The sequence below is a fragment of the Neofelis nebulosa genome, chromosome 1 (assembly GCF_028018385.1).
Source record: "Neofelis nebulosa isolate mNeoNeb1 chromosome 1, mNeoNeb1.pri, whole genome shotgun sequence".
Lineage (NCBI taxonomy): Eukaryota > Metazoa > Chordata > Mammalia > Carnivora > Felidae > Neofelis > Neofelis nebulosa.
Window position 1 is genome coordinate 152,617,638 of NC_080782.1, and position 23,957 is coordinate 152,641,594.

Genomic DNA, 23,957 nt, shown 5'->3' on the forward strand with positions numbered 1-23,957 from the left:
TTGGCCAGGCAGGGTCAGCCACCAGGGTCTGGACACTGGAAGCCGTCAGCACAAAGTTTGAAGTCCCCAAATGGGCCTGGAAGGGGGGGTGGTACTTGCGGAGGTCTGGAGTTGGGGGTCCGTGTATAGGAAGTCCCTGGGTCCTCGAAGGTTGTAGCGCAGATGGAGTTCTCTGCTTGACCAGACTGCTCAGGTCTCCAGAGCTCTCCAGCCAGGCCTTGGGCCTCCGGTCCGGCTTGCCCAGACCCCTGCCCTCAGTACCAGCAGGATCCCATGACCCCTGGCCAGCTTGCCCAGGCCCACCTCCTCCCTCCCTTCCCCCCCCCCACCCCACCCCCGCCTCAGTATCTCAGCAGGATCCCATGCAGATGTGGGGCTGCTGCCAAGCCTGCCTTCAGCAATGATCCCATTAGGTGGCATCTGCCAGAACGCTCCCTACCTGGGTGATTCCTCTTAGTAATTTCTCATCACCAACACCCACCCTTGCCTTTTGGCTACAAATCTCCTGCATCCATCATTGTTGACCCCACTTCAGGTAAAGTGCCTTGCCATCTTCAGAAACGTCCTGGCTACCTTGGGATCAGACAATGCCACTGGGCATCTCACAAGCAGGGAGCTGGAGGGCAGGCACAGGTGCAGGGGCGGTGCATGTCCCTGTAAACCTGTTCAGGGCCAATGTGCTCAGTGGACCAGTGGGGACTCAGGAGTCCAAAGGTGGGTGCTTAGCACTACATCCCTCTCTGGGAGCCACAATCAGACGCCAGCGCCCCTCTCCAGTCATGCCGGGTACACCTTCCCCACCATCTGTCAGGCAGCGCCCCACAGTCAACACCCAAGGGCAGCCCGAGGCTGGGGCTGGGCCAGCTGCACTTGGAAAGGTTAGGACTTGAGCCTTCAGTCTTGCAAAAGCCTGACCAAGGTGACACCCACCACAAGAGGGAAAAGTAGCAGTCAACCACAGAAGGCTGGTCTGTTGTAGCTGCACCGGGCGGGGCTGCAAGCAGAGTGAGTCCACAACAGGGCCGATGGCACCTCCTGTTGGCATTGGGTATGGCAGAGCGCCTCAGTGCTGGGCAGGGTGGGCCAGCCACCAGCAGGGATCCCAGACACCCTGCTCCTTCCACCCACTTCCACCCCTGTGGCTGCCACACTCCCGCCAGGAGAGCCTGTGGTGCCCTGCTGGAAGGCAGTGCAGGGGGGAGGGGCTCCAGGCCCCGAGGGCTGGCTCTGCAGTTCTCACCCGACCCTGTGGCCACAGAGACCCCAAGCCAGACACACACACACCAGAAAGATAGGCAAGGCAGAGGCGGCTTTGTGAACACACCATGTTTAAAGGCTCACCCTCCCCGCCCACGGTGTCCCCAACCCAGCCAGCTTCCAGGCACAGTCACTTTTTGGTCCAAAACTGCTTGTACCGCTCCACATCAAAGTCGTCGCCCAGCTCTGGCTCCTGCTGCTTTTGCTCTGTGAGCTGGGCCATGCGTTTCCGGAACCGGGCCCTCCTCTCCTCTGAGGACAGGGCGTCCAGATCCATGGGCATCTGTGGGGAGGGGCTCGGTCAGAGGGCCCAGAGCCTTGTCCCTGTCTCTGCTTCACCTTGTCCTCCACTGTGTGGTTCAGGTTTTCACATTTCGCTAGGTTTGTCTGCCTTCAAAGCTCTCAGTTGTTTTCCCAAGACTGATGTTGGTCAGACACACAGCTCAGAGCTGCTCTCTGGTCCTGACGTGTGGAGCTAAGTCCACTCTCCCTCCTCCCTCTCCTCATGGCCCCCGTCTCCCCTTACCCATTAGGCTGCCATGGGTGCCGAGGCCACAGCTCCTGCAGGAGCAGTTGCTACGGCCAAGCCTGCCAGGACCCACACCCCAGGGAGTACAGGGGAGAGAGGCCCACCTCAAGCATTCGCCGTGGCTCCCGATAGCGGATGTGGATGGTGGAGCCATCCTGCTTGACCAGGAGCACGGGGTAGAGGCGCGCATAGGCTTGCCGGCGCACGCGCGTGAGTGAGGCCCTGTTGCTGTCAGCGATCTGGGAGGACAGGTGCAGGTGGCGACACGCAGGGGCAGCCCCCATCAGCATGTGCTGCCGCAGTAGGCTATAGACACAGACGCGCATGTGCACGGGTCAGTGGCTGGTGCAGGGACTGGAGTACCCACAGGGCCCAGCTGTCCAGCTTCCAAGGGTGCACACAGTTGACCTGCACCACAACAGGGCATGGTCATAGCAGCTGGGCAAGATCACGAGGCTTTCAGAGGTGTGAAGGCAGAGGTCAGCAGCGCAGACCTCAGTGGGCTTCAGGCACCATTCCTGGTGAGGCCTGGCTGTACAGTTCAGGCACTGGACGCCAGCATCGGGCAGGAACCAGACTTCTAGGGGAACAGAGACCTAGTGCTGTGGCCCGGACCTTCGTGTCTCCCCCCACTGAAGCCCCGACTCCCATGATGTGCTGTTGGAAGTGGGGCCTCTCAGAGGTGGTTAGGGTGAGAGGAGGTCACAAGGGCCCTCACAGTGGGACCGGTGCCCCTATAAGGCAAGAGACCGGAACACTGCTGTGAGGACTTGGAACCAGGAAGACAGGCCTCCACAGAACCCTGAGCTCAGACTTCCAGCTTCCCCACTCCCAGCCCCCATGGCCTGCTGCTGGGGCAGCACAAGTGGACCGAAACACCCAGAGCCCACCTGGCTTCTGAGTGCGGCAGATACTCGGCCTCCCTCCGTACAGTAGGGTGTGTGCTCTCGAGTGACAGGACAAGGGAAGCCCTAGTCACCCCACTCTGCTGGGCCGCACGACCCCCAAGGTCTACTCCAGTCTACCCTTCCTGCAAACTCGGCTCTAGCCCAGGTCTGAGGATGAGGGCACCTGACCGACCGCAGAGTTCGAGAATTCCCTGAAATGTCTTGTATGCCAGAGGTGGCCCTGTCTGCCCAGTGTTCTTTCACACGCCCGTGGCAGGCAGGCATCCCAGTAGCTCCCCACCTGACTTTGCCAAGGCTCTCGCTGCGTGAGCAGCCCCATCCAGCCCACACCTCCCACCTGGTCCCCACATCGGCTCTCATGGAGACCCTGTCCTCTACAGGTGGGGATGTCTTTCAGCTCTCAGGCCTGCCCCTTCCACAAGGCAGGCTGACCACGTGTCCTGCAACCTCACAGCCTGACACAGTGCCACCTGCCTTGTGTGGAGCTCCTACCACACCCAGCTTTCCCAGCAATCCCTCAGGCCGAGGGTACATCTCCTCCCCAAGACTGCTGTTCTCAGGGCAAGAACCACACTGCATCTGCCGTTAAGTCACTGGGCACTCAGTATGGCAACAGAAAGCCAGTCCCTGCCATCAGTCATGCAGATGGTGGACAGGACACAGTCACCTCGGAGGACCCTGGGTTGGTAGACTGGGGAGGCTTCCAGAAGGGGCTGGAAGGGATGTTGGGTGTTCCCTCACGGTAACAGCGTTTCTAACATGAACTTTCTTGGGAACGCTGCACTGGAGTCCCTTCCCTAGCTTCACACTACCCGCAGCTTCCGGTGCCCCATCCCTCTTCCTAGATGCCACAGAACCGACTAGGACCCTGCTCTCCTTTAGCTCTGTGGCAACACTGTGATCACACCATACTTCTCATCGGAGGGAGGACACGACGTCAGGGGAAGGGCAGATGAGGACACAGTTCCAGTGGGAGCAGTGGGAAGGACCCAGAGTCAGGCTGGGCTGTGCGATCTGAATAGGAAAGTCACCACCACCACCGTGTGTTTGCTGCTAAGTGCTCACAAGTCGCTTCTGTTCTGCCCTCGACACCTACCATATCATCTGTATGTACTTGTACGTACTCTTCAGATAAACACGCTGGCTAGGCGGCCCCATGACAGCAGTCCCTAGGGGCCTGGAAGTCCCTGCTTACCCAAGCAGACTGCCCATGGTGGCCATTCTTCCCGGGGGGCCCCTGTGGTACATGGAGGCTCAGGATCAGCCACTGGCCTGGTGTGCAACCTGCTGGACAAGAAGAAAAAACACTGATTAACTAGTTATTTATATGTTAGGTTTTTATTTCAGAGAGAGATAGGGGAAAGGAGCAGAGAGAGAGAGAACCTTAAACAGAGAGAGAATAGACACAGAGCTCAAACCCACAACCCTAGGATCATGACTTGAGCTGAAATCAAGACTCAGATGGTCAACTGAGCCACCCAGGCGCCCCTTGAGAGTTTTTTAAAAGACAAGGTTTCCCACCTAACCATCAAATCCCAGCCAGGAAGAAACCATAGACCTAAGGAGGTCTACAACAGGGAAGTTATCACCGGGTTTCTGCCAGTCCCTCCCAGTAAACCGTCAGGCTCTCAGCCCTGACTTACCATTAGCATCATCCGTGGGGGTGGGGGTGAGGGGTGGGGTTCCTGAACTCCGGATGCCCAGGTCCTACCTCCCAAGCCTGAGTCCGTAAGTCTACGGCAGGGCCCAGACCCTCGGTAGTGGGTTACAGACGCAGGGAAGCCATTCTGAGGATGCACCTTGGGGGTTTCCCTGGTTCCCAAGGTCACCTACTTCTCACGACACCACGCGATGTCGGGATTATAAAAGGAGAGCCGAGACCTGGAACTACTGTCCCTGAGCCCTGACCCCCAGGAAACCGTCGGTGCAGAGATCCGTGCCCGGCAAGCCAGGAATTTCACAGCCCAACCCCTGCCTGGGATGTCGGACACTCAGATCCCTGGCAGAGAGACCTCCCGGCCGAGATGCGCAGCTCTGCTGTGGGGTCCCCTACCTGATGGGCAAGGGTATCTGCAGGCCTCCCACCGCCTCAGGAAGGCACTTCGCGGGAAAACGAACTATCCAAGCGGATGCCCCCCCATGCTCTGTCGCCCTCGAGGGCCGGCGGCGGGGCTCGGACCCTCCCTCGGGGAAAGCCCTTCCCACCCCGCAACGCCCGCGCCTTTCCGGCACCACCCTGCCCTGCTCACCGGAGAACCTCGACTCCCAGCGTCCGGGCTTCCGCCGGCCACTGGGGAACGAAGGCGACCGCAGGTACAGCACACACACTCCGGGCTAACCCAACGCGCCGTCCTGCGCAGGCGTCGCGTCTCGCGGCGCTGACGACACGTACGAGGGGCGGGGCGAGGCCGGCGCCGTACTATTACGTACTGACACGGCCCGGCGATGCTCAGTGACGTCGACCTCCGCGGGCGCCAGCCGGCCGGCTCGACGCCGTGACGTAGGTCGCTGCGGACGGAGGCGGGCCGGCGCGGCGCTGACGTAGCCCCGCAGGCGGGCGGTGGAGGCGGCCTCTCATGCTGCGACGCCCGCTGGCCGGGCTGGCGGCGGCCGCCTTGGGCCGGGTCCCTTCGGACGGTGAGCAGCGGGCGGGCGAACGTCGGGGCGCGCGCAGGCCGCGGGGCTGGATCGGGGGCCGTTCGCGGTCAGCCCTCCCGTCGCACTGGTGACGCCTCTGTCGCGGAGACTCGGGGGTTGAGCACGCGGGGTCGTGCCCTGCGGCCCCTGCGGGCCGCCCCAGGGCTGGCCGGCCGCGGTCTCCGCGAGCAGAGCAGGGCAGTGTGCTTGTCCATGAATGTAGCTCGGCCCCTGTCACGGGCCGCCCTTCTCGTGTACGCGCGCGCGTTTCCGTGCAGCGCAGGTGCTTCTGGTAGCTGCTGCTCTCGTGTAGAGGAATTAAAAGCTGGTTCCCTGTGTTAGTTCTCAAAATGTAGGAGGGGATTCTCCTGGCTCGTGAAGCTCCAGACAGCTTGTAAATCCCCCGCGGCCTGAGGACCTCACGCTGGATGCCGTTGTGGACCCTGCTGCATGCGGAGGGGCAGAGAGGGGGAGCAGCCTGACACCCCTCCCCAAGGTGGGCCGCACAGCACAGCCGGAGACTCTGGGAGAAGAGGGTTCTGAAGGCCCGTCTGTGGCCGCCACGCAAAGCCCACACAGTCTTCCCTGGGCTCAAGAAGGGAAACTCCTGGTAGTCTGGCTCTTTGTGCTTCAGCTCCCTCCTCCGAGGGCAAACCCAGGGGGGTCCTGGACAGATGGAGCTGGCCCCTCGGAGGTCTCCCGCACCTCCCCACCGCCCCCCGGGATTGCTGATTGCTGCGGGTTCCTGGCCTGCCCCCAGGGTCCAGCGCCCCGAGGCTGTACGGAGCAGGGAGTTGGTGGCAAACCTTTGTGGCTTATGGGCGTCCTAGGTGGAGCTCAGCTTCCGTCAGTACCCGACGCTTTAGTCTGGGCTGCTGGAAACTGCGCGTGTGGTGTGATTAGACGCTACTTTGGGAACAGGAGAGGTAGTGAGCCTAGGTCATTGGGGGTGCTGGTTTGGGGAGGAGCAGGGAGGCAAGCCACGTCACTGTTCCACGGGGAGGAAGGGCAGCTGGGAGCTGAGGTGTTAGTGGCCAGTGTGGGGTAGGGCCCACAGGGTAGGGCCCATGGGGCAGGGAGGACACAGGCCAAGATGTAGCTGTATGAGCCCCCTACAAGGCTCCTGGGCAGCACACCTCCCAAGCGCGGACTTGTGGGCATTCTTCTGTCAGTCTTACATATCCTGGACCATGGGCGAGGGACCCCCGGGGGGGGGGGGGAACCCTGGCCTTCATCCCCAGGAGGGGCCTGGGATGCATGTGCTTTCCTATCTCACCACCGACGGCTGAGTGTGCCCCGTGCTGCCCCCTTGTGGGAACCTCCCACGTCAGCTGCACACAGCAGGCCCGCTCACAGCCCAGGTGGGGCTCTCTTCAGTCCTGGGAACACATTGTACGGCTGCTTCATCTTTGGCTGGAGCCAGTGGGGCAGCAGTTAAGAGGTATCAGTTTCTGGCAGTTCTGAGGGTTAAGACTCTCCATAGGTTTCTTTTTTGGCCACGCCCATGTTCCTTTTTTTTTTTTTTTTTTTTTTTTTTTAAAGAAGTGAACAGTTGGCTTCTGCTTTTTGCTGAGTGTTGTGTTGCCAAGAAAGAAGATCCAGACGATGGAAAGAGGAGCAGGAAGGGGGGGGCGTCCTGATAACGATTAGGAGTGCAAGGACAAGACCCCAGTCTCTAGGAGAAGGATGGTCCCTCCCCTTGGAGGGCCTGGGCTCCTTCCTGCTCTCTAGTTCTTATGCCCCAGGCCCTGGCCAGGTGCCAGAGTCCTGCACAGTGTCAGACAGCCCAGCTTCCTCTCAAGGAGGGACTGGTCCTACCCCACTGGGGACAGGAAGTGGGGAAGAAGACATCAGCCACTTTGTGGGTATCCTGAGAGCTATGTGGTTTCTCAGGGCCTCTTGGCTTGGTTGTACCCCACACACAGCCCTGCCCATGCAGCCTTTTTGGGGACAGGTATGACCAGCCCTTTTGGTCCAGATCCACTTGGGCGACCTCCTTCACAAGAGGACACACTTGAGTGTAGCTGGGGCCTTGGGGCCTCCAGTCCCATCCCAGCTGGATGTGCTCCTGTCAAAGGTGGCTTCTGTCAGGACTGTGCCACCATGGCCACTGGACATGGGGGCCAGGTAGTGGCCTGTGTTGGGGTGAGGGAGCTCAGTTCCGTGGGCCCCACGTCAGGAAGGACTTAGTGCTCTTGGCTGGCCAGACCCCACCCCTGCAGCATGGCCATGGCTGGCCAGATGGTGTTCCCACCCCACACTGTCAGGGTTTTAGCCCTTGAGGGAGGGCAACAGGGTGGTCTGGAGCCTGGGCTTGAGGGTCAGGTGGGGCCCAGGAGGATGCCCCTGCCGGGGGAGGCTGACAGGGAGTGGCATTGCTTCAGAGCCAAGCAGGCTGCTCTTGCCTTCAGCCCACCCTGAGTGTGCACCTGCTGCCCATGGCATGGCGGCCAGTTCGGGCCAACGGGGAGGAGGCCTGGAGGGTGGGGCTCTGGGACACACACGCCTGGGACAGGGTGGAGGGTGGGGTGGTGAGTAAGACCGTGTGGCACTTCCCTGTGTGCGGTCTGGCCCTTACTGAAGACATGTCTCTCCTGGTGCGTTTGCAGTCCTGGGATGTCGGAGCTGCAGGGCTGGCACCACCGGGGAGTTTACCGCTGGGGGCTGCAGGGTGCTAGCTGGTGTGTGGGGGAGGGGGCATCCTGGGGCAGAGGCACCTGCCCCATGAGGTCCGTGGTGGAGAATCCCTAGAGGGAACACTCCGAGATGGGTCCACAGCTTCCCCATACATGTGCTGCTGTGAACAGGATCTGGACATCCTCCTGCTCAGCTCCCTGACCACCACCCTGTGTACTCTCTGGGCCGCCCTGCCCAGAGGAACTCGTGTTCCCAAGGCACCAACACACCACAGGCTCCCAGGAAGACCTAGGTGGAGGGCCAGGGCCAGGTGTGGGATGGACAGACCCCTCCCTCCACTCCCATCCCCAGACACACCCAGGGCTGTCCTGCCAAGGAGAGGGCAGCTGCAGTGGGCCTGGGCCTGTGGGCGGGAAGGCAGGACCACCAGAGTTCACTTGGGGGTCCAGTGGGATCCTTGCTGGGAAGGACACCTGGAAGAGGCGTCACCTGAAGGCGATGCTCATCAGCGTATTGACGGCTTCTTCCAGGTCCCTGCCTGTTATGTCTCCAGCAGAGGGTCCCTTTCCCCCCCATCCTCCTCAGGGCTTGTCCATAAGGTGAGGTGGTCTCAGAATAGCGGTGCTTTAGCCAGATTACTGTGTTGGCCTACATCGAGGATTAGGAGATCGGGGCCCGCCCAGGGACCTGCGGACAGGCCGCCCTGGCTGGGATACAGGGCAGCCAAGGGGAGTCTGCCAGCCACCTTGGGGGCCCCCAGATGGAGCTCTGCAGGGGTGGGCAGAGTAGGGAGCTGCACCAGCCCAGCACAAGTCCCCCTGGGTGCCCCTGTGCACCAGGGGTGCCCCAGCCCCCAAGTCTGCACCTGGCCCTGCTCACGTGTCCTGAGCACAAGGTGTCTGGGTGGGTGAGTTGAGGAGTGGCCTTTTCCTGTGCTCAGTGGGCGGGGCTGGCTGCCTTGGGAGGGATTTAGTGCTCAGAGAGTGGGGAGCGAGCAGGGATTACCACCCCCTGCAGGCTCTTCTGGAACTGCCCCAGGCTGGTCCCTGAGTCTGCATCCCACCAGGAGGTGGGTCCTGCTGGGCATGCTGGGGGTGGTCGGGTGGGCGCAGAGCTGGACGGCTGTCATCTGGAGCTCCCCCCCTTCCCTGTCTTGAGCCAAGTGCTAGGGGTGGTCCACCTGCCCAAGCATCGGAGGGGTGAAGAAGCTGTGGTCCCTTGGGTTCCCACGTCCCACTGGAAGCTTCCAGAACAGGGCTCAGGTGCTGCTTACTGACCGAGGCTGTCTTGGGTGTGGTGCCTGGAGACACAGGGATGGGGACCCTCCCAGGCTCCAAAGTCCAGGACTGCATGGCCAGGGAACTCACACATCTGTGGCTGATGTGTGTGACACCAGCTAGCCCCGGGTGAGGCACAACTAGGTTGGCGCTGGGTTCCAAGTCCAGCTCCATCCCAGTCCCCGGCTGACTTCACACAGGGTAGGGGGGGCACCAGCCACCCGCCCGCTTCCAGTTCTGGGTACATCCCTCAGGCCTCGCTGATCCCCTCTCCCTCACCCACAGGAATGTCAGGACCAAGGCCTGTCGTCCTGAGTGGACCATCAGGGGCGGGGAAGAGCACCCTGCTGAAGAGACTCCTGCAGACACATGGCAGCATCTTCGGCTTCAGCGTGTCCCGTGAGGCCTGGGTTGCAGGGGCAGGGGGCAGGAGGGTTTCAGGGATGCTGGGGGTAGGACCAGGCCGCCTGCTGACCCACCCGTGGGGTAGCCCCACACTGCACCCCCTGACCTGGGGCCCCCACACCCACCCGTTGGGGAGCCCCACACCACCCAGAGCCCCACACTGCACCCCCTGACCTGGGGCCCCCACACCCACCCGTTGGGGAGCCCCACACCACCCAGAGCCCCACACTGCATCCCCTGACCTGGGGCCCCCACACCCACTCGTGGGCTGAGCCAGGCCCTGCAGAGAAGGCCATGCATGGGTGTAGGGGCACCAGCTTCCCAGATTGGTCATAGGTGTTTGTTCCTAGACACCACGAGGGACCCACGGCCTGGAGAAGAGAATGGGAAAGGTGAGCTCCCCCCTTGGTGTCTGTCTCATCTGAGAGATGGACCCCCGCACAGGGTGGGCAGGCAGCATGCTGGCACCCAGGAAGAGATGGGGTGGGGGCCCCAATCTCTGCATAAGGTCCCTGAAGGCACCAGTCTTGACACACATGCCACTCCGCACATGGTCCTCTGATTGATGTAGACATCACAGTTGTGTACCATCAGGGTCCCTCTGATACTGCAGGTATCTTCTGTGTCTTAGTAGGATCATGGGAGTCCCCTGAACCTCCCCTGTCCAGGCCGGTAGTGTCCAGGATCCCCTGTCCAGGTCGGCAGTGTCCAGGCCCCCCTGCCCAGGCTGGCAGTGTCCAGGCCCCCCTGCCCAGGCTGGCAGTGTCCAGGCCCCCCTGCTCAGGTCGGCAGTGTCCAGGCCCCCCTGTTCAGGTCGGCAGTGTCCAGGCCCCCTGCTCAGGTTGGCAGTGTCCAGGGCCCCCCTTCCCGAGGCTGGCAGTGTCCAGGCCCCCCTTCTGAGGCCAGCAGTGTCCAGGCTCCCTCTAGCCTTCCTTTGGAAGCCAGTGGTTTCCAGGCTCTCCTCGGTGTCATGTGTGTGTTCTGCTCAGCGCCCAGAACAGCCCCTCCGTGTGGGGTGGACGGGTGCACCGGAGATGCTGGTTCTGGCCACACTTGGTGCCCAAGCCCCTGGTGGTCTGGCCATGGGCAAGGCTCAGATAGCCCCTCCTTGCAGATTACTATTTTGTGACCAGGGAGATGATGCAGCGGGACATTGCAGCTGGTGACTTCATTGAGCACGCGGAGTTCTCGGGGAACCTGTACGGGACCAGGTGGGCCACACTTGGCACCTCCACACCCTCCCAGGGGCTCTGCCTTCAGCTGGACGGGACCTCTGAGGGTCGTTTGGGCAGTTGGGAGTCAGGTCCCCAGCCCAGCCAGGGGTCGAGCTCTGCAGGCCCCTCCTCCCAGCCACCTCTGTCTACCTGGCCAAGCCATGGTGAGGTCCGCGGGCCCCTCTAGGGACTGGCACTCAATGAGGACTCCAGCAATCTGGGTCTTCTAGGACCACAGGCTGTACTCAGCTTGCTCTCCCAGTAGTGGGCTGGCATGGGGGTGCCCCCCAGTCCCCAATACTTCTCTGCCAGCTCTTCCCACCCTGCTGAGAGGCCTACGTCAGCCTGTGTGCACATCCTGTTCGTGAGCCGCTGGCAAGGGTGAGCCAGAGACCCTATGAGACCCATTTTGCTCCATCCTAGGCTCTAGGTACAGCTGGACAGGACAGTGGGGCTATGTTGGGTGGGTACCTGGTGCCCTGGGGCTGTGCAGTGAGCCCTCCTGCCGCTTCCCACAGCCACCCTCAGCCCAGCACACGTGTACTTCCAGAAAGGTGGAGGAGGTGCAGGGGTCCTGGTAGGTTTCTGCACTCATGTCTGGCCAGGCCCATGCCCTGCTGAGGCTCCTTGAGGCCGTGAGGGGCTGCTGAGCCCCAGAAGCCCCACTGAGCGTTTGCCGCCCCTCTGTCCTCCCCACTCTGTCCTCCAGCAAAGCAGCGGTGCGGGCTGTGCAGGCCATGAACCGCATCTGTGTGCTGGATGTGGACCTGCAAGGCGTGCGTAACATCAAGAAGACCGATCTGCGGCCCATCTACATCTTTGTGCAGCCGCCCTCGCTGGACGTCCTGGTGGGGGTTGGGCCTGGGCTGGGGTGGGGGGGCGGGGCTGGGGGCGGGGCCCGCCCAGACACCCTGACCCTCCCCTGTGCCTCAGGAGCAGCGGCTGCGGCAGCGGAACACAGAGACTGAGGAGAGCCTGGCCAAGCGGCTGGCTGCTGCTCGTGTTGACATGGAGAGCTGTGAGTGTGGGCACTGGCCACCTGCCATCCCCCCAGGCTCCTCACCCACCAGGGAGACCCCCAGGGTCCCTGGTCACCAGAGATGACCCTGCCCTCCCTCTTCCCCCCTCCCCAGGCAAGGAGCAGGGCCTGTTCGACCTGATCATCATCAATGACAACCTGGACAAGGCCTATCAGGCCCTGGAGGAGGCACTGTCCGAGGTGGGCTCTGCAGGGTCAGGACTTCTCTGTAGTGCACGCAGGGAGAGGGGCTGGGACAGACGATGTGGCCTATCCCCTGGGCCCTCCTGATACCCTTCTCTCCCTGTGGCAGGAAATCAAGAAGGCCCAAAGGACCAGCCACTCCTGAGAGGGACTGCCAGTTGTGTCCTCCCCGATGGGGACTCTGCTCACATCAGCCAGCACCTTCTCCCCTCAGACTGCTGTGTCTGGGGGACCCTGGTCTCCCCTTTCCCCCTCCTATGGGGGCCAGGCCCATGTCCTAATAAAAACTGCTGTGTAACCGTGTCCCTGAGCCTGTGGGTTGCCATCTTCAAGCCAGGGTGTTGGGGACCGGGCCATGCTGTCCATCACAGACCCCGACTCCTGGCCGCCCCCTCAGTGTGGGAGGCTAGCGGTTCAGTTCTTTCTGGCATCTGCTGCTCTGGGCAGCCCACCCCCAGCTTCCCTGTGCACTGCCTCCCTAGGTCAGGGAGGTCAGTCTTGGGTGCTGGGTGGGGCCCTCATGGAGTAGATGAGGCTGCTGGAGAGCATTGCCTGGTGGAGGTACCCTGAGGCTGTGGGCAGTAGGACCTGGGGCTCTTCCTGCCTGAGCCCCTCCTGTCCTGGTCCCTGAGCTGGGCTGCAGTCGTGGCCCAGGATCTGATGCAGGAGGGAGCTAGAACCCTGCATCCTGGGGGCCTGTTTGGGCCTAGGGCTCCCCTCCACCTCGTGCGTGGTCTGCTGGGCTCCCCTCCACCTCGTGCGTGGTCCGCTGGGCCCAGAAAGGCCAGCACAGGGAGGACCCCTGGGGGCTCCTGTTGGGGTTCCCAGATTCCCAGAGTCTCACAAGACACCTGTAGAAGCCACCCTTCTCGAGTCAGGGCTGCTGTGGCTTTGCTGTGCTGGGCAGGAGAGCTGCTGTCCCCTAGCCCTTGTCCGTGCCTATGCCACGCTTCTGTGGTGGGACCCAGACAATGGACACAGACTTGAGGTGGCAGGGAGTGGACAGGGAGGCTGGACTCTGTCCCAAAGCCCAGGTGCAGAGAGAAGGGCAGGTGGGGGCCTGGCCTGAATCTGAGGGCTACCGGACATCCCCACCCCAGGCCTGAAGGCAGGTGAGGCGGGGCCAGGCTGATGTGCAGAGGAAGGGGGGGCAAGTAGGGGAGGCCCCTTCCCTCTCTGGGCCCTGTCCAGCCCCAGGGACAATCGGGGATTCAGACCCCAGGCCTTGAGGGGAACAATGGAGCCCTTGAAGGCCCTCCCCCCGCATTGTGCTTGGTGGTGAGAGGTGGCCCTGGGTCGGGCCCACGACTCGTCCAGGCACATGCCCTGGGAGGGCCAGTGTCCGGCCGGCTGGCAGGTGGAAGAGCTCAGGGACTCACATTTCCTGGCCTGGAAAAGGTAGGGCACTGCCCAGGGGCCCAGGTGTGGGCGGCCCCCTGGTGCAAAGCATCAGGCACCCTGTCTGTGGGCCCAGGCTCGCTTCTCCCGACAGGGCCCACCCTCCGTTGTGGTGGGGGAACCTGAAGCCCCGGGGGCTGTGCAGGCCAGCTGCTGAGCAGGAAGGGAAGGGGTGCTCTTCGGACATTCCCCAGCAGCTGGGGCTCCTCAGGGCGCTGGTCCCACTGGCCCACGCCAGCCAGGCAGCTGCAGTGTGTCCAGAGGCTGGGCCTTGGGCCTCAGTCTGCTCAGGGAGGCTGGGGAGGCAGACACACCCGGGTGGGTATACCTGTCCACCCAGCACACGGTTCCTGACCTGGCCTGGGGCCTCTTTCCCACAAGTCCTCACGGGTGCCTACTAGGCGTCGGGGGCCTCAGGGGTCACCGAGGGCAGACCAGACCCCTGTTCTCCAGGAGCGGCCCCCAGTGTGCCACAGATGTCGTGAGTGAGTCGTCTGGGCGGCCCAGGGGAGAATGGGGGAGAGGGCGGGTGGCCTGGGCAGGATGCCAGGCCAGGAGTGGCCCAGGCCTGTGGCAAGCTTATCCGGAGAGGGCAGGTGGGTGCAGCGACGGTATGGGGCATGGGGTCTGTACAGGAGGGGCTGCAAGGGGTGTCCAGGACCTGGGAAGGGTGGCAGGAGCTGGGGAGAGGGGGGAAGGGAAGTGGAGGTACCCACCCGGCTGTAGAGGGAGCGCGGCCTCCTGCCCTTGTCGGTGGTGCCTGGGAAGGTCTGGAGGGTCCCAGAGTGGGGTGCCCTTGAGGTCTTGACCAGCGCCCCACGCCCAGGGCTCTCTCCGGGCCTCTCTGCAGTGGTGGCCCCAGAATCACCATGACTGTGGGGCGAGGACCCCTCCCTTCCTGGGTTGCAGGGGAAGCTAATCAGAGGGGCCCTGGGTCCTGAGCGGGGAGTGTGGCGGGGGGGTGGGGGGGGGAGAGGGGAGGCACTGTGGCCGCAGAGGAGGGCTGTCGTCAGCCTGGCCAAGCTCCCCCAGTGCATCCTGCCTCTGCTGAGCACCCATGTGGTGGGTCTGGAGGAGGGGCTTGTGTGTGTGAGCAGAGGGTGAGGTGGGTGAGTGTGCTAACGCTTGTGTATGCACCTGTGAACACGTGTGGACATCTGCATGTGGACTAGCGCTGAGTTGGATAGGAGGGCATCAGGAAGGCCCTAGGACCCTGTGAGGGTGGGGGCTTCATTCTGAGTGCACAGGGCTCCCTGGGACCCAGTCCTGTGGGCCTGTGACCCCAAGGGTGGGCTGTGGGGGTGGAACCTATAGGTGGAGTGAGGAACAGGAGGGGGCATGAAGGTAGCACCTCTGGGGGCTAGAGAGGGGAGGGAGAGGGGAACCTAGGGGATGGCAAGGAAGGGAGACAGGAGGCACCTGGGTGAGGGGCTGGGGAGGGGAGACAGAGGTGGGGAGCCTGGGGGAGGGCCTGGTGAGGGGAGACAGAGAGGAGCCTGGGGGCTGACCAGTGTCCACACTGACGGGGAGGCTGTAGTACCCTTGGGAGCTGCAGGGGGCAGATGAATGTGGCAGAGGGTCCCAGATTTTGGGGACTGGGCAGCCTAGGGGTATGCAGTTTCCTCTGGGCCAGGTGGTCCAGGTGGAACCTGACTGGGGCATCGAGGACAGTGGTCCAGGGGCCCAGGGAGGGACATGCAGGACAGAACCCTGTGGAACAACCACAGAGCAGACAGGGGGAGACCTTGGGTGAGTCCCACGGCTGGGTGAGGCCCTGGGCTCTGAGCTAACGCATTCAGGGCCGTGCAGGTGGTCACATGAACAAGGGGCCACCCAGGGCTGGGCGTGCTTAGGAAGGGGCTAGGCTCTGGAGCTCCAAGGTCCCCAGGGAAGGGTCCCACTGCATATTCAGTGATTCTCAGCTGAGCATTCCAGCTGGGGAGGGGGGGCTGGCAGCCCCACCTCAGTGGGAGGAAGCCCCGCCTGCCCTGAGAGGGGCTCCTGGGAGGAAGCTGGGTCAGGGATGGGAAGGAAATGGCTGGGCAGGCCCTGGCCCTCAGCCCCTTGCACACCCCCTCCACTCCCAGGACCTTTGTCCAGACCCAGGGGTGACAGGAGCTTGAAGTGCAGAGCCCACCAGCCTCCTTTGGAAGTCCTCCCTTCCCCCAGCCCCACTGCTGTCCCCTCCCAGATCCTGACACCCAGCCTGAACACTTGCTGATGGATCCCGCTGAGTGTGGTCCCACCCACACCTGCTCTGAGGCATCTAATCTGAGCAAAGGCCCCTGCAAACCAGCACCCCTACACCCCCCAGGTGGTCACCCCTCCTTAGGATCAGGGTCCTCCCTGGGCCTGCAGCCCTAGGAAGCCATCAGCCAAGGTGTCTGTTCCCTGCCTGCAGCCTTCAGAGACATACCTGCCAGAGGTGGGGCGGGGGGCACACCGGGAAAGGGGGCTCCCACTGATGGGGCAGGAAGGTACTGCAGTGTGGTTATTTTACAGCCTCTCATCGGTGCACCGGTGTCACTACCACTGTTACTACCCTGTCATGAACATAAGTCCACGTTCTTTCTCTGTGTCCTTCTTCTGCCCTGGAGTCCACCAGGGGCACCAGAGCATTTGCCCTCCAGCCCCCCAGGTACATGTGATTGTTTCTCAAGGGTCCCCCCAGGGTTTCGGGAGGTATGTGGTCATCTCCCAAGCATCCCCGCAGGGTCTCAGGAAGCATTTGGTCATCTCCCAAGGGTCCCCCCAGGGTCTCAGGAGGTATGTGGTCATCTCCCAACCATCCCCGCAGGGTCTCAGGAGGCATCCTGAGTCTCCCAAAGGTCCCCCCAGGGTCTTAGGAGGCATCTGGTCGTCTCCCAAAGGTCCTCGCAGGGTCTCAGGAGGTATCTGGTCGTCTCCCAAGGGTCCCCATCCCGGGTCTCGGGAGGTATTTGGTCGACTCCCAAGCGTCCCCACAGGGTCTCAGGAGGCATCTGGTCATCTCCCAAGGGCCCTCTCCCAGGGTCTCAGGCATGTGGTCATCTCCCGAGGGTCCCCCCAGGGTCTCAGGAGGTATGTGATCGTCTCCTGAGCTCCACCCCCCCCCCAGAGTGTCAGGCATGTGGTCATCTACCAAAGGTCCACCCCAGGGTCTCAGGCACGTGGTTGTCTCCTGAGGGTCACCCCATGGTCCCTCCTGGCATGTACTTTTCTGCAGGGTCTCATGTGACATTTAGTCATCTCTTAGGGTCTCCTTAAGGTCTCGGGTGGTATTTGTCTCCTGCGCGTGCCCCCAGGGTCTCAGTGGCTCGTGGCCATCAGGTCTCCTTGTCCACGCTGCCGGGTCCAGCCCTCAGTTCCCTTGTGATCACACCCCTGACTGTGTTGATGTCAGGTATCTGTAGCCGCCTCTACAACTGTTTCCTGTTGTCTCTCCATTACCTGGGTGCTTTCTGCGGAACACCAGGGCGTCTACACGTGTGCTACAAACCGGCCTCTCACTAGGGTGGGGACTTGGGCCAGCGTCCACTGTCCGTCCCTTCTTGCGGTGCCGGCTCTTTGGAAGGGCCCTGCCGAGGAATGGGGAGCCGTGTGGCATGGGTTGTATAAACTGTGTAGAACTCCCTTCTCTTCCACTTTAATTCGTTTAGTCGTTTATATCAGTACGGACTCACACTTATTTTATAGTCTGGTTTAGACGCTAGAGTCCAATCTGTAATACTGCCTTATTCCGCTATCACCCAGATAGGTGCAGCTTCCGACACACGGCGCTCCTGCGACGTGCTTCCGGCTCCCTCACTGTGTACGTGTGCGCGTGTGTGTGCGTGGCTGTGAACTCATGTGTGGGCACGTACGTGAGCATGTGCGTGCTTGTGGGCATGAGTGTGCGCGCAGGCGTGCTCACGTGCGTGCTTTGTGCGTCGGTGTGCGCGTGTCGGTGCGTGGGCTCCCGCTTGTGGGCACCGGGGCGCACGCGTGTGCGTGCTTTGCGCATCAGTGCGCGCGTGGGCGTGCGCACGTACATGTTTGTGGGCATCGGTGCGTGGGCGTGGTCACATGCATACTTTGTGCGTCAGTGGGCGCGTGTCATTGCGTGGGCTCGCGCTTGTGGGCATGGGGCGCGCGCGTGTGTGCGTGCTTTGCGAGTCAGTGCGTGCGTGGGCGTGCGCACCCCAACTCATCGGCTCTTTGCTCTCCCGCCCAAGCACGTGCCCTGGCACCTTTCTTGTTCCCAACCAGGGACTGGTCGCTTCTCCAGGAGCACAGCGTCTTTTACAGAGAGTGGGACCGTGGTGCGTGTGTTTGCTGCTATGGATGTTTGCGCATCTCCACCCTGTCAGTTGATAGGCAAGGGAATACGCGTGTGTACAAACCCTGTCCACACTCGTGCCGGTGACATTCTCTAGGGAGCCATCTGTGTCATGTTCAGCTAACACGGGTTCACAACCAGGTCTCCCATGCTAACCCACGACCACATGGGACATTCCAGCACCCCCCCCCTCCGCCAGTCTACAACCCCCAAGCAGTGAGAACCCTAAATCTGATGGGTGCCGCCTATGAGTCTCTGCCCCCCTTCCAAAAGCAGCCTGCCTCCCCCAGTGCGCAGGGGATGGAGGAGAGGAGCCTTGCTCCCTCCAGCTCCTGCTGGCCCGATTCTCTCCTGAGCTGAGGGTCTGGAGGGCTTGCTCTGATGTGCCCTCTCTCCAGGGCAAATCTCATCTCTGGGGCTCTGACCCTGTGGGCTTGCCCCCCAGGGCATTGCGCCGTTCCTCACACCTCCCGCAGGGTCTGCCCCAGTGCAGAGTTAGAGCTAGTCCAAGAGTCCCCCATGCAGGCCCCTCCGCTCGGTCATGGGCGTGGTGGGCACACATACACCCGGGAATTGGCACACCCTACAGTGAGGCTCCCCCACACGCCTAGAGCTGGTTGTTAAATACCACACACCAAGGGCTCTTCCTCTTTCCACTTCTGGGGCACCCTCCTGGCAGGAAGAGAAGAGGTGGAGGCCTCTCTGCCACCCCTTTCCTGGGTTCTTGTGGGGTGGGGCTGTGGGTGTCAGCCTCTGGTGATGTGGTCTGGGGCAGGGACATATACTGGAAGAGTTGAGGTTAGAACGAACGGGGGGGGGGGGGGGAAGAGTCACTGCCTTAGATGGGGGTTGGAGAAGGCAGCCTCGGAGGGCTGGGTGTGCATGTCTGTGTACCCGAGAGTGTGTGTGCATGTGCACCAGTGTGTTTGTTTATAATTGTGTGCAGATGTGAATGTGCACGCCTAGTGCTTGTACAAATATCTGAGTGAACCTCTGTACATTTGGGTTTTTTTTTTTTAATTTTTTTTTCAACGTTTTTAATTTATTTTTGGGACAGAGAGAGACAGAGCATGAACGGGGGAGGGGCAGAGAGAGAGGGAGGCACAGAAGCGGAAACAGGCTCCAGGCTCCGAGCCATCAGCCCAGAGCCTGACGCGGGGCTCGAACTCACGGACCGCGAGATCGTGACCTGGCTGAAGTCGGACGCTTAACCGACTGCGCCACCCAGGCGCCCCATGTACATTTGGGTTTTAAGTTTATTTCTTTTGAGAGAGAAGGGGAGGAGCAGAGAGAGGGGGAGAGAGAGAGAGAGAGAGAGAGAGAGAGAGAGAGAGAGGAGAGAGCATTCAAAGCAGGCTCCATGCTGTCATGGCAGAACAGGGCTCAAACTCACTGTGAGATCATGACCTGAGCGGAAATCAAGAGATGCTCTACTGACTCAGCCACCCAGGTGCTCCAAACCTCTGTGCATTTGCTTATAAGTATGTGCACACACGAGCGTGCACGTGTGTCTGTGGGTCCATGTGCCCTGCTGTATGCACATGTGTGTCCGAGTGCATGTGTGGCTGTGCATTTGAGAAGCGCGTGTGCCTGTGTGGCTCTGAGGGGCGCTGCGCACAGATGTGAGGAAAGAGGGTCACTTCCCCAGGAACCCAGGCTGCCCCCTCTTCCTGCCCCCACCCATGGGGAGAGGCCCCAGCTGCATAAAGTGGAGCTTCCCGGAGCCCCTGCCCGCCCGCCTCTGCTGCGCCATCCCACACCTGCCCACGCTGCCTCCCGTGCCCATTCCAGAGGGAGGAGACCAGAAGCATTAGGCACCCCGGGGTCTCCTGTCCCCAAACTACTCAGCAGCAGGTACTGGCCTTGGTAGTGAAGCAGGTAGGGTGGGCGGGGGGGGGGGGGGGGGGGGGAGGCTGTAGCCCCTCCCCCCTTCCTGGAGGCGCAGGGAGGTGAACGCAGTGGCCTTCTCTTCCCCGGCACGGGCCCACCCAGGGATCAGCTGATCTGCAAGGGGGCACTGGTCTGGGACGTGGTGAGTGGCCCCGCGGCTGTCTCCAAGTGTCACAGATGCCCTGGTGTCTGTGTGCCTCACGGACTGGTCTGTCCTGGACACATGCCTGGCCTCACTTGTCTTCCCCGAGGGGATGTCTGGGCCAGGAGACAGCAGAGGGCAGGGTGGTGTCGGGACTAGAGAGAAAAACAGCCCAGAGGGCTGGGCAGCAGCCTGGGGCCAGCAGGTCCCTTGGGGGGGGCATGAAGTGTATGGGGGTCCCCTGTACAGACGGAGGAAGCAGGGTGTGGAGGAGGGAAGGGGGAGGGGTGCACTGCTGGGGGAGACTGGGACAGATGGTTCTGGGCGGCCATGGGGCTCCAGGGGGTGGGTCTGGGGGGGATGAGGGCCAGTGGGGGGAGGGGGGGAGGGAGCTGAGGAGCCCAGATCCTGGAGGCCTCCGGGATGCTGGGAACAGGACTCCATGAGACCCTCTCCAATGACCTGCGCGCTGCCTGGGTGCGGTGAGGGCCATGGATCTGAGCTGACCCTGAATGGGGCTGGCCTTGGTTTCCCTTTTGGCCCCATGACCCTGTGGCTCTCAGGGCCTGGGGTGGGTGGGGTCCCCAGAGCTGGGGGAGGGGCGCGGCTTATAAGGCTCTGGGCTTTCTTGGGCGCTGGTGCTGCTGCAGGCTGGCTGGTGCCCAGTTCTGCTCACGGAGGCCTTGGCTTCTCCCGGTATCCATTCCCAGGATGCGGCCAGGACCGGGGGGGTGGGCACGGCGCTCCTGGAAGGGCTAGGCAGAGTCCCAGCTCCGGGCGCCCGAGGTCCGCCCCCTCCCTATCCTCCCGCGACGCCCCCCCCCCCCCCCCCCGCCGCGTGCGCCCCTCCTGGCAGACGGTCCGTCTCCCCCTGAGGTTGAGCTCTGCTCCCGCTCCGCAGGTCCCACCCCCCGCCCCTATGACCAACATGAGCTGGAGTTTCCTGACGCGACTGCTGGAGGAGATCCACAACCACTCCACGTTCGTGGGCAAAGTGTGGCTCACGGTGCTGGTGGTCTTCCGCATCGTGCTCACGGCCGTGGGCGGCGAGTCCATCTACTCGGACGAGCAGACCAAGTTCACGTGCAACACGCGCCAGCCGGGCTGCGACAACGTGTGCTACGACGCGTTCGCGCCCCTGTCCCACGTGCGCTTCTGGGTCTTCCAGATCGTCGTCATCTCCACGCCCTCCGTCATGTACCTGGGGTACGCCGTGCACCGCCTTGCCCGCGCCTCCGAGGAGGAACGCCGCCGCGCGCCCCGCCGCCGTCCGACCCGCGCGCCCCTGCCGCTGCCCCTGCCGCCCCACCCCGGCTGGCCCGACTCCGCCGGCCTGGGCGAGGAGGAGCCCATGCTGGGGGGCCTGGGCGAGGAGGACGAGGAGTCGGGGGCGCCCGAAGGCCTGGGCGAGGAGGCCGAGGCCGAGGACGCGGGCGCGGCCAAGGGCGCAGGCGGAGACGCCAAGGCGGCGGGGGCCCCGGGTCCCGCCCGGCAGCACGACGGGCGGCGGCGCATCCAGCGCGAGGGCCTGATGCGCGTGTACGTGGCCCAGCTGGTGGCGCGGGCTGCCTTCGAGGTGGCCTTCCTGGTGGGCCAGTACCTGTTGTACGGCTTCGAGGTGCGGCCTTTCTTCCCGTGCAGCCGCCAGCCCTGCCCGCACGTGGTGGACTGCTTCGTGTCGCGGCCCACCGAGAAGACCATCTTTCTGCTGGTCATGTACGTGGTCAGCTGCCTCTGCCTGCTGCTCAACCTGTGCGAGATGGCGCACCTCGGCCTGGGCAGTGCGCAGGACGCAGTGCGCGGCCGCCGGCCCCCGCCCGGCGCCCCCGGCCCAGCGCCGCGCCCGCCGCCCTGCGTGCTGCCCGCCGCGCCCACCGGCCTGGCTTGCCCGCCTGACTACAGCCTGGTGGTGCGCGCGGCCGAGCGCGCGCGCTCCCACGACCGGGACCTGGCGAGCCTGGCGCTGCAGGCGCTGCGGGACGGGCACGCGTTGGAGGACCGCGAGAGCCCGCCGTGCCCCGGCCTCCCCGCGGCTGCCCGGGGGCCCCAGCGGTCCGGCGCCCCCGCCTCCGGGTCGGGCAGCGCCACGTCGGGGGGCACGGGCCAGGGCAGGCCGGGCGCCAAGCCCAGGGCGGGCTCAGAGAAGGGCAGTGCCAGCAGCAGGGAGGGGAAGACCACGGTGTGGATCTGACGGCCCGCCCCTGAAGTGGCCCGATCCCCTGCAGGCCACGGCTGGGGCGGAGGGCTGGGGCTCTGGGGGAAGGCCAGGGCGCAGGGCGAGGAGCACCACCTGCCCTCTCTTTCTCCTCCACCTGCTCCGGGCCACCCGGGAGGGGCGCCAGGTTGAAGGCATAACCCGCTCAGCGTCACTGCCCCTCCCTGCCTGAGGTCTCTGTCCAGGGGAGAAGGAGGAGGAGGGACCTGCGAAGGGTCCCCAGCTCTGATCCCTAAACCCGGAAGGGTTTATGGGACTGTGGCTGCGGGGGTGGGGGCAGTCTGAGCCTCACCTGTGTGTGTGTGTGGGGGGGGGGGGAGGGGTCTTGGCCCTCTCCTCCCCCACCCTGCTCCCCTGATCAGCCCATGTGTGTCATGGCGGGCCCGGCGCTCGTCCATACAGCCTGCAGCAGCAAATGGGGTTCCCTCCCAAACCCCCCACCTCCATCCCCAATCCACTTCCTGTTTCCTACAGAGCTGAGAGCACTCCTAGGTCTTTCTGGTACAGAAGGGGAAACCGAGGTCTGGACGGGAAGGGAGGGACAGAAGGGGAGTGCCGCATCATCCCGTGGGAGGGGGCAGCCCCCCCCCCCCCCCCAGTTCCCTCCTGTGCTGAGGCCCTGGGGTGGGTGGAAGGGACTGCACTCTCTGGAGCTTCTGTACCTCTGTGGTTCGGCCCCTCCCCCTGGGACAGACTGTGGTTCTGCAAAGAGGCCGCTAGCCTGTTGCCAGGGAGTGCTGGGACTCCGGTTTGGGCCATTCTGGGGGATGGGGATCCTGGCTCCTATCTACCCCTTCTCTGCCTTCCGTCCCCCTCCCTAATTCAGACACAGCCGCCAAAGCAAAGGAAACAAAATAAAACTAACTTTTGTTTACAACTGCGTGTTGTGTGTGCATGTGGGGCATGCACACACGTAGGTTGTGGGTGCACACATGTATGTCTACCCTGGCGTGCGCACGTGTGTGAGTGTGCCCGGGTGTGGTGTGTGTACATGTATGTGTGCGCACACGCGTGTGAGTGTGCACGTTTATGTGTATGTCTGCCATGGCCCTACTGGGACACCTGACTCAGCTCCAGTCTGGCTGGAAGAAGCAAGGCCCAGGCCAGTTGGGTGCCTTTCAGTGTTGGGTAGTGGGCAGGGCGGGGCTGGATGGGGGGCACAGCCGAACACACAGATGGTGACAACAAAGAACACAGCCTGGCGCACATACCCAGAGCCTAAGTTCAGCCTACAGTCACAGGCACGAAAGGCAGAGTACAGTGGATGTCATTATGTGGACGCTGGTCACAGCTTGTAGCGTGAAGGGCGGAAGTGGGCACACAGGTGGGGAACCCCATCGCTCTTGACCCCAGTGGTCCCCCAGTCCCCTTCAGGCCCAGAGCACCCCTCCTGGCCTGCAAACCCTCTTTGGTGTCCCCAGACCAAACTCCGATCCCAATGTCAGCCTGCCTCTGATGCCAAGAGCACGCTGGGTCCCCTGGGGGAGCCCTGTCCCAGGGAGTCCCATAGAGCTATGCCAATCCAGATTCAGAGCAGAGACACACCTTGCATCTCCAAGATAGAAAGGCTCACGTGACCGGCAGTGTTGTCCTGGGGGAGTCAGGGTCTCTGTGTGTGGCTCAGGCCTCCTCACAGCACGGTGACTCAAGAGTACCTGGCAAAGGCCAATGACTCTTATCAGCAGCCCCCAAGTGACACCATTTCCACTGCAGCCACAGGCCTGTGGGATCCAAGAGCAACCAGGATCCTTCTGGGACCACCAGGGTTACATTTTAAGAGGTACATGTGGGATAGGATCTCTGTGGCCTCATGGAGAATGCCATCAGCTACATGGACCCTGCAAGGCTTAGTCAGCTGTGCCCCCCCCCCCCGCCATAGATGAAGCCCCCTGACCCCACGCCGGGGACTGCTCTTGGGAATTTGCAGCC

At 62.8% G+C, this 23,957-nt stretch overlaps 3 protein-coding genes across 9 annotated transcripts; 2 read left to right on the forward strand and 1 right to left on the reverse strand.

Annotated features, from left to right (window-relative positions):
* Window positions 1–1,308: 1,308 nt before the first annotated feature.
* Window positions 1,309–5,105, reverse strand: MRPL55 (mitochondrial ribosomal protein L55). Of its 4 annotated transcripts, none has more exons than XM_058740552.1 (4): window positions 4,944–5,105; window positions 3,791–3,978; window positions 1,891–2,092; window positions 1,309–1,540 (listed from the first exon to the last, which is right to left on the reverse strand). In XM_058740552.1, exons 2-4 carry the CDS (start codon window positions 3,850–3,852, stop codon window positions 1,388–1,390), a joined length of 417 nt encoding a protein of 138 aa, XP_058596535.1. In that variant the 5' UTR covers window positions 3,853–3,978; window positions 4,944–5,105; the 3' UTR covers window positions 1,309–1,387. The 4 variants fall into 4 exon arrangements, with proteins under 4 accessions (XP_058596535.1, XP_058596536.1, XP_058596540.1 ...); XM_058740553.1 differs by having other exon boundaries at window positions 3,791–3,981; XM_058740557.1 differs by having other exon boundaries at window positions 3,890–3,978; window positions 4,944–5,099.
* Window positions 5,106–5,192: 87 nt separating this feature from the next.
* GUK1 (guanylate kinase 1) lies at window positions 5,193–12,389 on the forward strand. Of its 3 annotated transcripts, XM_058740547.1 has the most exons (9): window positions 5,193–5,331; window positions 5,674–5,827; window positions 9,531–9,644; window positions 10,001–10,042; window positions 10,765–10,861; window positions 11,574–11,712; window positions 11,798–11,882; window positions 11,998–12,083; window positions 12,196–12,389. In XM_058740547.1, the coding sequence occupies exons 2-9, from the start codon at window positions 5,782–5,784 to the stop codon at window positions 12,229–12,231; spliced, it is 645 nt and encodes a 214-aa protein (XP_058596530.1). In that variant the 5' UTR covers window positions 5,193–5,331; window positions 5,674–5,781; the 3' UTR covers window positions 12,232–12,389. The 3 variants fall into 3 exon arrangements, with proteins under 3 accessions (XP_058596530.1, XP_058596529.1, XP_058596531.1); XM_058740546.1 differs by lacking the exon at window positions 5,674–5,827 and having other exon boundaries at window positions 5,199–5,331; XM_058740548.1 differs by lacking the exons at window positions 5,193–5,331; window positions 5,674–5,827 and adding an exon at window positions 8,943–9,037.
* Window positions 12,390–12,474: 85 nt separating this feature from the next.
* Window positions 12,475–22,905, forward strand: GJC2 (gap junction protein gamma 2). 2 transcript variants are annotated; one of them, XM_058740542.1, is made up of 2 exons: window positions 12,475–13,484; window positions 20,715–22,905. In XM_058740542.1, the coding sequence occupies exon 2, from the start codon at window positions 20,733–20,735 to the stop codon at window positions 22,002–22,004; it is 1,272 nt and encodes a 423-aa protein (XP_058596525.1). In that variant the 5' UTR covers window positions 12,475–13,484; window positions 20,715–20,732; the 3' UTR covers window positions 22,005–22,905. The 2 variants fall into 2 exon arrangements, with proteins under 2 accessions (XP_058596525.1, XP_058596521.1); XM_058740538.1 differs by lacking the exon at window positions 12,475–13,484 and adding an exon at window positions 19,114–19,635.
* The last annotated feature ends 1,052 nt before the right edge of the window (window positions 22,906–23,957 follow it).

Coding starts and splice junctions, on each gene's coding strand:
- MRPL55 (XM_058740552.1), bottom strand. CDS start 3,852: ATGGGGCCGCCTAGCCAGCGTGTTTATCTGAAGAGTACGTACAAGTAC. Junction 2,093..3,790: donor AAGTACATACAGATGATATG/GTAGGTGTCGAG, acceptor CTGTGTCTATAG/CCTACTGCGGCAGCACATGC. Junction 1,541..1,890: donor AGCCACGGCGAATGCTTGAG/GTGGGCCTCTCT, acceptor CCCTCCCCACAG/ATGCCCATGGATCTGGACGC.
- GUK1 (XM_058740546.1), top strand. CDS start 5,271: ATGCTGCGACGCCCGCTGGCCGGGCTGGCGGCGGCCGCCTTGGGCCGG. Junction 5,332..9,530: donor GGGCCGGGTCCCTTCGGACG/GTGAGCAGCGGG, acceptor CCTCACCCACAG/GAATGTCAGGACCAAGGCCT. Junction 9,645..10,000: donor CTTCGGCTTCAGCGTGTCCC/GTGAGGCCTGGG, acceptor GTTTGTTCCTAG/ACACCACGAGGGACCCACGG.
- GJC2 (XM_058740542.1), top strand. CDS start 20,733: ATGACCAACATGAGCTGGAGTTTCCTGACGCGACTGCTGGAGGAGATC.